This window comes from Epinephelus fuscoguttatus, linkage group LG7 (genome assembly GCF_011397635.1).
Source record: "Epinephelus fuscoguttatus linkage group LG7, E.fuscoguttatus.final_Chr_v1".
In the NCBI taxonomy this organism is placed as follows: domain Eukaryota; kingdom Metazoa; phylum Chordata; class Actinopteri; order Perciformes; family Serranidae; genus Epinephelus; species Epinephelus fuscoguttatus.
This window is the reverse complement of record NC_064758.1, coordinates 27,163,309-27,180,711: the sequence shown is the minus strand read 5'-3', so window position 1 is coordinate 27,180,711 and position 17,403 is coordinate 27,163,309. Positions and strand designations below refer to the sequence as shown.

Below are 17,403 nucleotides of genomic sequence, written 5' to 3'. Positions count from 1 at the left end.
CCGCCCCTGGACCACACATCCAGTGCCTCTAACACCAAACCCAGACATCACTTCTGCCCAAAGAGGAGCTAACTGGAGCTGCCTATACTCGTATTATTTTCCCTTAACATACTAAATAAATCATATTATTGTATTGTTCGCCTTATGTTTTAGTCTCATATAAATAAGAGCTGAAAATGAGTTGAAAAAAGAGAAATAATTTCATTGTTTCTTCACTGTGTTCATGGAAATGACAATGAATGCAGCCGTGAAGGTTTTTTAACTTTTCTGATAACTTTGTGATGTTATGTGCATATGCAATTCAAAGTTATTGACACATTTCTTTCAAACCAATATAGTTGCGATATTCAGATTTGTTACAGCTAAGGCACATGAGGCAGAGTGTGACATACAGGTGTAGAAGCAGCTCTTATGACGAGTGTGAGTTCAGCTGCAGGCCATGCTTCTTGCCTTGCTTTCAATTGCGTCAAGCTCGCTGTGGCTCCCACACAATGGTAAACATTTTGGCTACACCGGCTGCCTGTCTCTAAACACCAAGAAAAAAAACCTCTGCTTTTCTTTCTCTAGAAATTCTGAATTTTATATTTTGAAAAACAGACCAGGGGCGACAATCTGAAAACAAATAGTTTTACATACGCTCTTTTCTTTTTTCGTTCTTATCCAGACATGGAAATGACTTGGATCAAATTCCATTGCTTAATAATTTCCTCTACACATATCTTATGAGATTTAATTGCCTCTAACACTAACCTTGCAGCATAGAAACCAACACACAGCATGTATTGATATTTTAAGTCCCCCCGACCACATAAAACAGTGAAACTGAGGCCACGACCTAAACCACATACAGGTATAGCACTTCAAGTGAAGACACACCGTGGACAGATATACTTAGAGATGAATTTCAAATGAAGACGATGACAAAGTTACTGCCCCAGAATTAACCCGTTTGAATTTAACCACTGAAATCAACCAAAACCACCAATTACTAATCTGAAAATGGGAGATAGCGAGCCAGTCGCACAAACTAGTGTGTGGTGGGACTGCTTGGGTCTGTGCAATAGAGGTTTTAAACACATCGCAGAAATAGTTGAATCTGTGTGACTCTTAGACTGCTTGTAATGGTTTTATCATTCACAGTACAAAATATAAAAGTGACATGCCACTAAACAACCCTGCACACTGAGCTCACATCTAACCTTTATACACTGAATATCTTCTAATTTCCCTGCAATGGACTGATTAAAAAAAGTGATGCATGGGTTTGTACACAAAACTGCTTCATCATTTATCTTTAGGAATGATGCTACTGGAAAAAGACCAGGTACAATTCCGTCTTGACTCCGCTAATAGGCACTCAGAAACTTTACGAGAGTGAAGGCTGTAAAGCAGCTCAACGGGTTCCTATCAGCGTTGTATTAGTAGCAGTTTAAGACCTACAGCAGGGACTCTCATGCTAAACACACACACTTCTTCCAGCTCCCACTCTTCTTCCTGTCCCCGAACCACACATCCTGTGCTTTTGTCGCCTACACACCACATCTGTGCTTACGTATAGGTGAGCATGTGCATGTTCTTTCTTGAACATTAAAAAAAGAAAGAGTCTTCTCACGCAGAATTTCGCAGAGCTGAGCGCTCTAATCATACATCATATTTCAGTTTACTTCACCCCAGGCCAGAAGTCTTCTGCTGAGAGCAAGGCGGCTCTGACAGGCCGATCTGGTTGACACTTTTAGTCATTTGAGTCAAAATATTTGGAGCCTGCCTCAGAAAGAAGCAGGAAATAAAGAGATAGCCAGAGGTGTAACCTTACCGAAGGAGATGAGAGGAGGTATCCTGCAACACACTCCCACACTTCCTCCAGTGCCCCGTCCTGCCTGCCACACTGTTTCTACCGCTGCTCAGCAGAGCTGGGTTTCACTTCACAATATCTCAGTTCTACTGGCTGTACAATACCTAAGTTCTCATTAACAAGACAATACTTTTTTACACCTTACTCTAGGGAGTCTTTCTACAAAACTGTTTTGTTTTTGTTTTTTTCAGTTAACGATAGAAAGTTTTCAAATACTAAACATCTAATCACAAGCACCATACAAGCACTCTGCCCAACAAAATCCTGTCTAAAGTTAATTGTCAAGTTGAATCTTTATTTAGGCCTTAGTAAACATCCTCTGACGCCACCCATCTAAACTCCTGTTTCAAGGATGACTTGAAAAGCTCGCTTGCGCTTCAGCTCATAAACTTTGTCTTTACCTGCCGCTATATTCTCGCCAGGGGACAGTTCATGTGCAACTGAGATGAAAGAGGAACGAAATGCCACACTCCCTAGTTACTTCCATTATCAGCTGCAGAAAAAATGACATTGGGCAAGTGAGCTGCTAGATTTACGCCCCGGGCATTTGGACAATCCTTATCGTTGAGCCCCGATACCTTTTGGGCTTTAGACTATTGGTCAGACAAAACAACTGATGTCACCTTGTGCTGTGATGATGATGATTTTCTGTCATTCTATAGACTAAATAGGTTGATTAATCACAGAATAATCAAAAATAATAGCCCAATACAGTCTAAAATTTGCCAAATTTTGACTGACATAGCAACTGTCTGATCACAGAATAAGTTAATAAGATTAGCACGTACTTACTTAGTCACCTATAGTTTGTACAACATACAGACAAGAAAGAGGTTTGATCAAAACCCAACTCGAAAGTCACTCAGTCCCATCTAAAAGCCCTCTTCCTCTTTAGTTGTTAGATGCACTACAACAAAGCGCATTAGTGGTGTGTTGTAGAGGAAGGAAAACTAGGACTGCACAATGTTGAAGAATAATAAAGTGGCAATGATTTTGCTGGATACTGCAACTGTGATATGAATTTCATTAAGCGCTGCAACAGTGAGTCGATTAACTGACAAGTTGACAGACAGAAAATTTATCAACTATTGTGATGGGAAAAATAAACTTCAGGCACTCGTAACTCGGAATAAATGCATTTGAATTAAGTTAAAAAGCCTTTAATTAAAAAACATGGCTGCTTTATTTTGATAATCGATCAAATGTTTATTCTTTTTAAGCCAAAAAGACCAAAAAAATTGCTGGCTAAAGCATTTCAGATGTGATAATTTGCTGCTTTTCTTTGTCATATCTGTTTATAAACTGAATATTTACTTGATTTGGACAAAACAAGCACTGTGAATACTTGGGCTTTGAAAAAAAAAAATACCTAGCACCTGTCACTACTTTTTGACATTTTAAAAACACAACACTCAAGGAAACAGATTAACTGATTAATAAATAATGATAATAATTGACAGCTGCAGCCGTAATGACATTTCATGTTTGACCACAGAATATATAAAACGCTATGCTGTGACTGTGACTGAGCGTGACAATTTTTTAGTGTGCACTCACACGTCAGCTGATCCGTATCAGCTCCTCTGATATTGTGTCGGGTAAAGTTAAGCAGAGGACTTTCCCCCTGACAAATAAGTGTCACACATGGATATTGTTCCCCTTTCCGACGCACTGCCAATGGAGCAAGTTAACTGTGGAGCTGTGCTTGTTTTCCAGTGCCAACCTGATCTTTGCAACAGTGTTTTCACACAGATATAAACAATCTAAAAAGTAGATTCTGACTGTGCGACGTGTCGCTGCCTGCGGGCTACAGTCCCGCTAATTTGTTGATGTACTTCTCATGAACAAACTGGGCTGACAGCCAAGTGTGTGAGCTAGAAAGACATCAGACGTTTGAGGTGAAAAATCATGTGTGTGTCTTTTGCGGAAGGTATGGAAAAAGCAGGTCAGAGAGATGACAATCTCCGGTGTGACAATTCCATCCACATATACCTTACTGAAAAGACTGCAAAAACGACCTGAAGATTTCTCCTGTATCCTGCTTCTTAAATGTGAATATTTTTACATTTCTAAATTCCTCTATGACAGTTAACTGAATATCTTTGGGTTACGGACAAAAAAAAAGACAATTAAGAATGCCATCTTGTGCTTCGGGAAACACTGATCGACATTTATGTCCATTTTTTGAAATTTTATGCAACTCCGATTCCAAAAAAGCTGGGACGCTGTGTAAAACATACCTTAAAACAGAATGCAATGGGTTGAATAAGTATTCAATGTGTCATTTTTTAAAAATGTAACATATTTCCAATGCAGTTATTAACGTGAAATTTAAACTACACATTGGTACTAACACAAAAAAAACTAAGCCAATATTGAAACTGTAACATTTAAATACGTAAAATTGACAGAGATAAAGTGGAATACCACAGGAAAAAAGTAAAACGCCAGCTGAAATCTATAAACACTTGTAGAAGCCTCTGTTTGCAATACCAGCTTCAAGACGCTTCCCGTATGAAGAAACTAATGTCTCGCAGTGTTCAAATGTTCGGCCCATTCTTCCACACAGACGGTCTTTAGATCCTGAAGATTTTGGGGGGCCCGCTTGTGAATCTTGATAAAGAAATTTCACTTTTAATTCTTCAAAGATTAGTGTCCTCAGTTCCTAAACGCATACTGAGTGTCGTTAAAATAAAAGCTGATGTTACACAGTGGTAGACATGCCCCTGTCCCAAATTTTGTGGAACGTTTTGCAGGCATCACACTCAAAATGAGTGCATACATAGAAAAAAACAATAGTTTGAACATTCATTCCCCGTTCTTTGCACTGTGCTCAAATTAATATAATATATGATACATATAATTAATATAATAATCTGCCGACTGTTGTCTAAATGAATCATTAAGTCTATAAAATGTTAGCTAGTGGGGTAATATTTCAACCCCAGCTTCCCAGAGTTCAAGGTGACAGCTTCACATGTCTTGTTTTGGGCAATGAACAGTCCAAAGCCCAAAGACTGAGCCATCAATCAACAAATCAATTAATCAACTACTTGTCTGATTATAATAATAACAATGACGCCATAAATCATCAGAGCTATCACCAATAAGAGTTAGGATATGTATGTGCACTGTCCTACTGCAACATGAGCAGATCTATTCTGCAGAAGTCGCAGCACGCCGTCATTAATCAAAGCCGTGTGAAATAATCTTATGTCTGAAATCAAGTGTTAGGTGTCACAGTTGTTTGTTAACTAAATGGTTAACTTGGTGCTGCAGGGGAAGGGACCCGAAAATGCGGACTGAGCTCTGATTCAGTGGTTATCAGAGAGGTCTTGTGGACACATGAACACAGAGCCACATTCAGACTCATGATGTGTGAATCATTATTTACCACGGACGTGTGTATTGTACTGTGTGCAGACATGTGTGCTACACTAGGTGCTCAACACATTACACATGCTTGTCATGCCACTGTGAAAGTACACAACAACAACTTATTATATAAAACAAAAACAAGAGTAGCGATGTTCCATGTTTCTTCAATATTTTGTGCAGTGCTACATGATCTAAGGCCCTGCGGATCTCACCAAACGTTTCCCATGTCTGGTTTAAGACGTGCTGTATAAACTCTTCGGTCACAGTGTATGTCATTTATCAATAGATGTATGTAGCCAGACCAATTTTTGGCTGATATTGGTATTTGGGGAGGATACAGAAAGTGAGTATTAGTGATCCATACTGTAGTACATAGTACTGGTATCTTAAAGTGATACCAGTACCAATAGAGTACTTCATTTGATAACTTTTTCTACTTCATTCGATGCCCGTCATGTGAATGGAAGCGTTCAGTTGCAAAAAATGCCACCAGACACCACAGACGTGTAGTATAGTCATACTTTCGAACTTTTTGGTGGCATCCCAGCACGCTGAACTAACTCTGTAAATTAGCCACGCTCGACATCACCACACCACAGACTGTATTGGTTGTAGCTGCTGCTATAATGGGCCAATCACAGATTAAATTTAAAAACGCTTGCAATGATTGGGTGCAAGATCTTTTTAGATCTGGATATAAAAAGGATTTAATACAGGTATTGTTTGACTAGAGAAAAGTTTGGATACTACTTGGCATTCTGTTATTTCACTTGATACGTTAAGGTGTTGGGTACCAGCCCTACTGCGTGGGACATTTTACAGAAGAAAAATTAACTCGCCAGTGCTCTTGGATGGACTAACTGTCACGGCAACATTGTTTATAAATGACCTCAAACTTAATTTGGCATTTCTGGACTGTAATGTCTTTCAATCGACCGATATATACACCAATACTATGAATGGGGATCCCCAGAGGATCTACATCATGAAATTATCACGACACTAAAGTCACGAAACGATAGTATTGCGATTTTAAATATGATGCGATATGCTTAATATTGTGATAAAATACACTGTGATTTATTACCTTTTTTTAAACTGTAAATTATGTCCCCCAAAGGAAAACATTGTCAACATCTGTTTTATCAAATAAGATAAAGTGTTGTATTTGTATTTGTCATATTATATAATGTAAAACAATACTTAGCACCGTTTGACGATACAATACTGCCACATAAAAATATCGCGATACTATGCTGTATCGATCCCCACCCCCCAACCCGTACCAATACCAATATATACGTGAAGGAATCTATTATTTGTCGATATACTGACCTGGCTGATATATCAGCTCTAGTGATTGTATGTTTTCTGGAAATTCAATTTAGCAACAGCACTAACATGATCCTTACACTAAGTCAGGCCAGTTTCACCTGTAACACACCTCATGCTACTTTCAATTCCTTTCCTGTATTAACAAATAATGAAATGAAACTGATGTATAACTCTCGTGCAAACCACCATGAAGAAGTCCTGCTCATTGGTTGGCATCATTGCCTAATACACCAAGCCATAATAAAGGGATAGCTACCTCGGTGCTGTCAGGTCCATCAGTGAAATCAGCTGCTATAGTCTAGGCTAAGACTGTAAACACGAGAGGATCTGTCATTGGGTTGGGCTCCAAGGACCAAGATGGGAGGGTTCACTAACCAAAGTTAAATCATAGCTTGAAAGTGTAAGGGCCCTGACAAACCAAGCCAAATGTCGGCTGTCGGTCAATATCGAGCTGTCAGTGAGCTTTTTGATCACCCTAGCTTTTGCAGCATGTCCTGCACTGTTGGCACAAGTCAGCCCTTGTCGGCTTTTTTCCACCATGCATGTTGAATCGACGTCAGAGATGGCAGAGCCCTGGGGAAACAGTCGTGAGGAACACGAACAAACGACAAAAATTGTGAGCTCTTCAGCAGAAACAGTTCATAATTGTGTTATTGTGCATTAGCGCACGGTAAATATCATTTGTTCTTTCAACATCGGGTTGTGTTGTTGATGCGCTAACTAGCTACCTAGCATCTCTAATCCATCCTGTCCATCCTCTGGTTTCCAATTCTGAATGGAAAATACAGACTACTGCTGCCTGCTGTTATTGAGAGTTACTTCCTCTTAACACAGGAGCAAAACGTACAGCTAGTTGGCCGCTGGCTGTAGTCGTCGGGTGTTCAAGTGTGACTCATTTGCCTTTGTTGCCACTAGCACTTTGATGTCAGTTTGGTGTGTCTGGGCTTTAATGAAAGCTCATTCATTTAAAAAAAAAAAAACCTAGAACAGGCTCAATGAGTACAATTTGCATCAAAGCCCATCAGTTACTCTGTTTCCTCTGACATGACAATAATCAGTACGTTTACACGCACAGCTTAATTGAGCTATGCTCAAAATTCGATTTTGGCGTCTAATCGGACATCTGTCCTTGTCCCAGTTTACAAGCAACTGAGAAAATCAAATTACTGACGGGAACGTGTCCTCCTCCTCAACACTGGGTGGCGATATGCGTCGTTTCAGCGGGTTAATACGGCCCCCTTTCCGGTTGAAATATTACGTCACTTAATAATAAAACAACTGGAGTCAGGCGGCAGACTGGCATTTTCGAACAACAGCAAGATGGATAATTGTACAGCTTTGTTCATCTCGTACGTAATGTACGTGTTACTGATTGTGCAGATAAGGTGCACGCTATCCCTTGTGGTCATGTTGATTTCGAGAGGCAGACAAGAATGGCTTATGCTGTTGGAGGGCTACAACAAGAGCATGTCTTGTCTGTTCCGGGGTCATATGCCAGCACGGGGGGTGTGGAGCATGCGCACATGCATTGTCTAGTTTAACTCCGATTACGGCGTATACATGCCGGAGAAATTTACATGCACTTCAGTTGTCCAGTTATAGTCGGATTAAGGCAATAATTCATTTTTTTCAAGTGTCATGTAAACATACTGAATGTCGCAAACTGATGTGACACAGTCAAACATGATTCAAGTGTCGCCTTGTTATCAGTAACATACTAAAGTTGGCAAGATCATTTGTATGATACTATATGTGATGTTTCGCAATAGTGTCTCCAGCATCAAAACAAACTCTGTACCAGTGTTGTCACGATAACTGGAATAATATCAATGTTCAATGCCATGGGGGAACCAACATTAAGGGCATACAATTAAAGTGTATTAAAAGATAAATATAACACGGTTAAAACATGACTGGTGTTTTCTTTGTAGCAGAGAACAGCTAAATGACTGCAGTTATCATTAACAGTCAGAAAGGAGCAAGAAAGCGAGGCTCGTATGGCCATATCGATACTGCGGAAAATGAGTACTGAAACCATTTCAAATATTCAGAACTGATATGTATCGATAAATTGATATGTTTGACAACACTACTAAACACTCGTGAGCCTAAAATAGAGTTGTTTCTTTGCTTGAAAAGGCTGTGATTGTCTTCAGGTTTCCAAAACCTTATTTTTATAACATGCCCTGCTTACACTTCTAAGCAGTAGGTTACCGCCATTTCTTCTGCAAGACCACATCCTGCTCTGTCAAGGCAGACTTATATTGTATTGCATCACATTATAATATGCATCTGGTTCACGTGCACAAAACAAGCACCTTCATAGAAAAGATCACAAAAACAAAAATCTATCTGGGAGAGACAACGAGCCAAATACACTTCGATTAGCGGACAAAAAAGGTACACTTCTCAGCATTTTATATTTAGCAACAAACCAGAGTGCTGTTTCCACTGTTAATGGACATCATTCTTTCACTGCCATTGATAAGGGGTAAATACAGCGGGTCAAAATGTTCCCAAATGATCACACGCTTCCAGTAAAACCCCTCATATTCTATTCCTGTACATTAATGAGCCGCTTAGGCCAATTTCACCTCTCTAGGAGTATCAAGTGGCAGCTATGAGCTCATGTGTGAGCAGAGAAGATGATACTGTTGTGTTAAAAAAAAAAAAAAAAACTAAGCCTACCATCTTTTTTTTGTGCTCTTTTTTGCTGCATCCGGAGCAGAGTGCAGCTGTGCACAAGGCATCCTGCTACCCGAGAGACAGACGACTTTACGACTCACTGAAGGCCTGCGTGTCCTCAGTTAGACAAGCTGTTTTGTTGAAGATTAACCTGAATGTCAGCTTCCTGCTAAATTACAGTATATTCGTATTAAGACAACAAAAATGTTCCAGGAAGGGGAACTTTTGTACCTGAGATGTGATTTATATATTGCCGGACAACAACAGTTGTTACTTTAATATCCACCGAGACTCGCAACTGTTTTGTCAAAATTTTTCATGATGCTACAAAATTTTAAAAAAGGGCTTTTCGGTAAATCAAGTCTCCGAATTATGAACAACAAAAAACATAAGAACAAACCAAATCCTACCCATTCTGGGGAGACAGAACTGAAGCTTTCAGGAACTGATCAGAGATGAAATTAATGAATGTTATATTGATATTGAGAGACGCGACTTGGATTTTCTTTTTCGTAACATTATAATAAAGCTTGCATGTTTTCTCTTGTGGTCTTGGAGACACAGATAATAAAAATGTTGTTATGTTTATCTGTGTAAAATGAACAATCAACCTGTTTCACTTTATTTTCTGCTGATTTCCTTGCATGTAAATCCAATATTGATGCATTTAGTCAATGACATCTTGATATTTAGTTTCACCATGCCCTACGACTTATATTTTTTAGGAGTCTGGAAGTGACGTCTTCAGTCCTAACTGATGTTATCCACAATACCATCATGCCATTAGTGCCTACTGAGTCTTTTAAGAGCCATTCAAGCAGCTCACAACACTTCGCAGTGCTCATATTTCTGCGTGTACGCAAACCAACCAGTTCTGGCATGACACCTTTACATTTACAACCAGCACTTAGGAGCATCACCACCTGTTTGTGTGTATGTTTTTGTGTCTGCACGCTACTCACTCTCTCCCTCTATTTTGTCCGTGCCACGAGTCCAGATAATAGTCCTGGTCTCCAGCTTGACTTGAAATGTCCGTCTCTCTGGCCGCTGGGCCTTCTTGGAATAAAACAGTGTCAGTACTGTCCCCAGCTCCAGGTCTCGGTACAGGTTATTCATCTCCGTGTCGTTGTCCATCCACGGAACAGGTCCATTGGAAAAGAAGCCCGAGGTCCCAGCCATGTTCACTTCCCCTGTTTGTTGTCCGTTTCCTCTCAGAACAATCTGCTCAGTCCAGGCTTAGACAGGGATACCTACAGCAGGAGAAGGGGGGGGGGGACTCATGAAACAACAACTCACAGAGGACTTTTAGTGTGTCTGTACTGTACGCACATTTTGCAGCAGTGAAGAGTCGATGCTGTCAGGTAGCACAAGTTTTAAATCATGCCGGAAAGTTTACCTTACATACGCAGCACATGTTTAAATGCGCAGAAGAAAACAATTTTTTTTTTCAGCATCCACAATCTCTTTTGATTAATCTCATTTTCCGGATTAAATACACATTTTTTTTTACATTAAAAAACATTTGTACACTTAAGTAGTAGGAGTATTTTCAAAAAGCCTGAAATATACCCATTTATTAAATCATATTTAACTACAACCCATTGTGTTTGGGCATCTTACAGATTCATTTCCAACAAAAAAGTGAGGAACAACAATATTTTTGACACATTTCACATTTCCTACCAGGGATAAAACACTGTAATCTGTGACACAATTAAAAAACTATACAATGCAGAAACTAAAATACGTGTGTTTTGCAATTTTTTTTTTTTACACAAGTTTTAAGTGATTTCATGTTTTCTACATGATGGTACCTACTAAGTAAGTAAATAATGTGGTTGTAAAACAGCATTTACATAATATATGAAGTAGCAATGATCTCCTGAATTATTTTTAAATGAAAAAAACAGACATATTGTATGTTGGTATAGAAAATATATCATTTCAACATGTTATATCATGTATGATGGTATTGATTTTTCTGTATGGGTAAGGTTACTCTCTGTATTAGGTGACCCAGGACACTGTTAAATCCCAACAGGCACAGAATGATGATTTATAATTAACAGTGTTGTAAATAAATGACAGCTGCAGCCTGGCAAGGAGGCAGAATACGTGTTGATGAAGCTAATCAGGCATAATAACTTTCTCTTTACCTCCAATGTGGCAACGGGGAGGTTCAGCCTGACTGAGACTCTTTAAACCACCAACAGGCCTGTAACCTGCTGCAGTCAGTCCCACAGGAAAACAAAGTTTCCTTTGGAAACAGAAGGCATTACATTATTAGGAATACAAGTGGTGGCGAATGGCAGCAGAGTGGGATAACAAGAAACGTCTGGCTATTTTCACAGCGTGGAAACGGGGCCGGTGTGTGTGCTAACATTTGGCTGGGCCAAGAGGGAGAATCACGGCTAGTTTCACTCCTAAGGACAGCTCAGGTAGCAGCAGATACAATGCCCCCTTTTCTCCCCTTTCTTGTCGTTTCACCGTGCGGAGAAAATTCAAGTGGAAAACAACACGTCGCAGAGACTGCCGTGCTGTGCTTGTACCTACCGCCGCAATCTCGGCCCGACCGCACATCTCCAACGGCTGAGGCTGCTCCTGTCTCTGCTCCTCTCCTCTGGCGCTCCCGTCGGTTTTCTCCTTCTCCTTTTCCCCCCACACCCCGGTTTTCCGTGATTAAATCATGGCTGGGCCCTGGAAAAGCGCTGCGGTCCCGACGACAACAATCCCCGTTTCCTCTTCTATCCTCCGGCCGTCCATAGAGAGAGGTAGGCAAACAGCGAGGACCGTGGCAAGACTACGCAAGTTTGTCTGCTCTCAGATCCAGCTAGTGCAGGCCCTTCCCCCCCAGCCGACCACCAGCCTTATCAACCGGGCCGGCGTCAAAAACCACACTTCCGCTGCGGATTTTCACAATAAAAGTCTTTTTTTGACTTTATTAGCAATTTTACAACACAAATTGGCATAGTAGAGTGTGGTATATAAAGACCAAGGGGACATAAAGATAATGTGGATAAAAACAAAATTAAAATAATAGCAATAAAAAAATAAATTAAATTAAAAAAAAAATGCTTAATGCCAAATTAAGCAAATTGGTGCAATTCTTTTGAAAAATATGGGGAAAAGGCGGTGAGCAATTTGGTAAGACAATTGGCCGCCCCTCCTGGCTCAATTGTTGAAAAACGTGCGCTAAAGTGCCCTCCTGGGAGCCAAAAGGCACACTAAAGTGCCCTCCTGGGAGCCAAAACGCACGCTAAAGTGCCCTTTTGGGAGCCAAAACACACACTAAAGTGCCCTCTTGGCAGCCAAAGTGCCCTCCTGGCTGTATATATATAAACATACATATAGATAAAAAAATATATATCTAAAAAAAGTAAGGCACGAAATTGAATTGCTGTACACACAACTATTTACAAAATATTCACAGTATAATATAGATATGGGATATTGCACAGGATCTTAGCAGTGATGATTTAAACAGTGTTATGCAGCAGACATGACAGTGCTGCATTACATCAGATGTTGCTGTTAAAGGGTTCTTCTTTTGTTGCTCATTGCCTTATTCCTATGTTGTTGTTTTTTTAAAGAAACCAAGCCAATTTGCTCCGGTTTCAAAGAGTTAAGATCCTCTGCTAGCATGTAAAGTTTCATTGCATTCTTTTTCTCCATATGTTTCAGTGATGAAAAGTAATGACATATTTCTTTATGAAAAACAGAGAAATTTGGTTTAGGTTTCATGAATCTGTTTTGATGTATATAAAAACTGAGTTGTTTGCCAGGTTGTGTAACGGATCTTTCACAAGTAAACTAAACAAAACTTTTTCCTTTGTTAGATTAGAGAAAATACAATCAATAATGAAAATCATCCCAAAAGGCACGAGCAAAATTCCGTTCATAAAATTCACAATAAAAGTTGTTTCAAGGAACTTGTGGAACTGTGTTTTGGAGGAGAGGCAGTGGTCTGGAGACTGGGCTGACATGGCTGGTCCTATATCCAAAGTGTGGCCCAGGAACCAACTGTGGCCTGCCGCCTGATTTCAGACAGCCTCAGCTTGTTGTTCTCAATATCCTCCTGAGACCTCAGCTTCTGTCTGTTGTTGATGTCACCGAACTGTTTGGGATCAGTCGGACCTGATGAGTGTAATAAGGAAACATTGTCCTTGAACAGGAAGTAGTTTTCAGAAAAAAATGATGTCCTCATATGAGGACGTTGGGCTTATTTTTAATAGTCACAATGTGTAATAAAGTACGAAACTGCTTATTTCAATATCTGAATGTATTGTAAAATAAAAATTACAAATAATGAAACTAATCTAGAAGTCTGTGATTTGTTAATTTAGAAACTCCACATCAATTTTCTTTGCTCCATACACCAAGCAAGGAATGTCCTTTTGTCTGTAGAGACAGTCTGAGCATAATGAAGCCCCAATGTCCTCAAATTAGTACTTCCTAATTAACAGCGTCTTATTTTGTTACTTCTGCTAAAACTGGTCACACGTGTATGACATATCAAATTAAAAATATTATTAATCATAGACACACTAGTTTCAGCCATAACATCTGATCAGGTTTTGGACCTTGTTCCTTTTGTGTCGGGATTGGCTGCAGACTTGCAAACCTGAAAACTTGCAAACTTGGCGGAGTTCCCTCTGTGGGGTGGCTGGGCTCAGCCTTAGAGATAGGATGAGAAGCTCAGATGTCCTGAGGGAGCTCGGAGTAGAGCCATGCGCCTTTGCCTTGAAAGGGGTCAATTGAGGTGGTTCGGGCATCTGATCAGGATGCCTCCTGATCACCTCCCACTGAGGGTGTTTTGGACACGTGCCACTGGTAGGAGGCCCGGGGGCAGACCCAGAAGACGCTGGAGGGATTACATATCTCATCTGGCCTGGGAACGCCTTGGGGTCCCCCAGGAGGAGCTGGAAAGCGTTGCTGACAAGAGGGAAGTCTAGGGTGCTTTGTTCGGCCTGTTGCCCCCACGACCCCGGATAAGCGGATGAAAAAGGATGCATGACAGCGCACTGTGGATGTTTATACCAGTTTGGACTTTACTGTTTCACTACAAGTGATTAGCCTTTATTTAGAATACTTTCATAATAAATTATAAGGAATGGTACAAACAAACTTTAAATCCTCGTAAATGAAGGAAGTTTTTGAAATGTAAAAGGTTACAGATAGTAAATCTATTCAAAATTAAATAAATAATGCACCTATTTTAATTACTTCATCACAGTAATTTAAGTTATTTTGTTTGATAGCCTTATGATTACTTTTCTAACAACTGGGCAATAAAGCTGAAGCTTTTTCGGAAATAGGCTATGCCATAAGGAGACATTTCTGCACAGTGAAAAGGTGCAAAGCAGCAGAATGACCATTATCTTCTACATATAAACTGTTTACAGAAACAAATAGACTTGGATGTAATCCCTTTGTTTGGTCCTTTTGTTTAGTAATTGTACTTTAATTACATTTTACCTGTCACTAGAAATTTTGCTTTTTTCTTGGGCAGTTTTATGTTAACATTTTCATTTTGTAATTCTCATTCTCATTTGATCATTGCACCAGACTTTACACAAAATTGGCTGAATCTCAACAGTGATGGCTAGTTGGCTATTCTTGAATCTCCTTAGTAAGGCTAGTTATTGCTTCCAAATCCAAAGAAGAAAAAGTCTTGGAGGAAAATAAAGAATTTTGTACTGAGTGGACAGATTTGTTTGCTGTCACCACTAAAGCTGCAAAGTTTAAGTATCGAATAATCAGAACTTGCCCACTGCAGAGTAGGGGTGTAACGATACATCGATCCACATCAATACATCAATTCATTGATTAACGATCCAATTATATCGATGCAAAATGAAACATCGATCCATATCGTCATCTTAAAGATACACATTTATTTTGAAATTCACGTAGCACGTCTGTGTCACCATTTCTGGGCAAGCGTGCCTCCACTCAAACAACAAACAGAGCTCAGAAATAAAATGGTCAAATCATATTCTAGTTGTTTTTGTGAGTTGATGTAAATGATTGTGTGATTGTGGGCATATGATATTGCGTCATATCGATCGCAGGCTCCTGAATCGAATCGAATCAAAATCATATTGTGACAGACTTTGTGATATCGGCAAACATCGTGTCGTCATCCAAACAAATCGATATAATATCGTATCCCGATGAAGCTGGTGATTTACACCCCTACTGCAGAGTAGCTACTTTGTTGTGAAACATATTAATGAAAGCTCATTTAGACCTGTTAAGAATGTTTATAGGCTAATTTAGATTAAATAGGCTGTGTTGCATTATTCATTTTTTTGTTTTTTTTTGGCCAAGAATGGCTCTTTTGATAGTGAAGGTCGCCGAGACCTGGACTAGACTATCATTTCACTGCTGTGTGTTTTTGTTCTTAGGTTTCTATTGTTTTTACCTATTTTCTCTCTCCATATATGTGTCTGTGTTTTTGAATGCATCTATCTATCTATCTATCTATCTATCTATCTATCTATCTATCTATCTATCTATCTATCTATCTATCTCTTTTCGCAGTCAAGGGATGTCTTCTTCTGACATAGTCTTTATTGCCTTGTTTAAAACATTAATTAGAAAAGTAATCAAAAAGTAATCAAATGTAACAAGTTACATTACTTTGACAAGGTAATTATAGTTATAATAATTGTAATTTTTATCATATAATTAAATAGTTACATTACTTATTACAGTTTTAACTGGGTAACCTGTTATTTGTAACCTATTATATTTCAAAAGTAACCTCCCCAGCACACAGTACCTGTGTCTCATATTATATTTTTAACAAGTGCATGTAAGTTATGGTATTATTTCAGCAGAGCTAAGGTGGGAAACAGTGGTGACATCCACATTTGGTCCTTGTGATGTAAAAAAAAAAATCTCTTGATATTAATTTGTCAACACCACCAAAAAAAAGAAAGGTTTTGGTATTTATTTTCTCTCCTTATGTTAATCTTCACCTTTAATTTTCGCTACTTCAAAGTTTAACTCCTTTTGCTGTGTGTGCCCTGATATCCCACATCCAAAAACTTTCTGCCTTTATTTGGACACAATTACGCTACTTCCGGTAACGTCGTGTGTCTCGCGTTAGCTTGACGCAGCTCATGCCTCCAGAAGGAGCGCCTGTTATCGGCCTCTTAAAGAAGCAGACCTTCCTCTGACACCGTACCTCATAATTACCTGTCTCAATATAACATTTGTGAAGTGTCCAGGTAACTTTTTGATCCTTCTATGTAATGTGTTTTTGAGAATTCATCATAAATAGGACAAAATAAAAGTGAACATAGGGAATAATATTGGAAAAAAAGAAGGTTTCTGAGACACATCATTGGGAACTGGACTATGACCCCTGACTTGGACAATGCTGATTACATCTTAAAAAGGATCATGTGTCTCTTTGTATCCTGAGACCTCAGCTTCTGTCTGTTTTCAGTGTCTCCAAACTGTTTGGGACCTGATTAGTGTAAAAACTAAACATTGTCTCTGAACAGGAAGAAGTTTTCAGAAAAAAATGATGTCCTCATATGAGGACGTTGGGTTTATTTATAATAATCACAGTGTGTAATAAAGTATGAACCTGTTTATTTTAATGTATAAACGTTGTTGTGTGTTGCTCCATACTCCAAGCAAGGAATGTCCCTTTGTCTGTGGTCCAATGTCCTCAAACGAGAGAGCAATAAAGACCCAATGCCCCCAAATAAGTACTTCCTTATCTTGTTACTGTTGCTGAAATTGGTCATACGTGTATGACATATCAAATCACAAACATTATTAATCATCAGATTCTGGACCTTGTTCCTTCTGTGTCGGGATCGGCTGCAGACTGACTTGGCAGAGGTGGCTGCCATCTTGTTTTTACATGGATTAGTGTATTGCTGCCACTAGATGGGACAATAAGGCTCAATGCCATTTCTGCCCCTTAAATATTTCCACTTGGTATTGAGTGCCCTCGTTTGCGAGATAACCCTTGATGAGGGAAGTGAGGAATATTAGGGTAGAGATCTTTCCCTAAGAAATGAGACACCATGTCATGCAAATCGGTGTGATCGACGTGCAGGCATACGTCACGCGTAGTAGCGACGCAATGAAAATGCCGGCTCCAGTGCTTGTGTTGTGGTGTGTGCTATCTT

General features: G+C 39.4%; 1 protein-coding gene across 1 annotated transcript in view; it reads right to left on the bottom strand.

Moving 5' to 3' along the window:
• The window catches only part of plcg1 (phospholipase C, gamma 1), a 35,983-nt gene extending 23,876 nt beyond the window's left edge, over window positions 1-12,107 (bottom strand). The window contains exons 1-2 of the mRNA XM_049580520.1: window positions 11,804-12,107; window positions 10,213-10,500 (exon numbers count right to left, since the gene is read on the bottom strand). Coding sequence (XP_049436477.1) covers window positions 10,213-10,429 — 217 coding nt within the window. The 5' untranslated portion in view covers window positions 10,430-10,500; window positions 11,804-12,107. The remainder of the gene's footprint in view (window positions 1-10,212; window positions 10,501-11,803) is intronic.
• Between the last annotated feature and the right edge of the window lie 5,296 nt (window positions 12,108-17,403).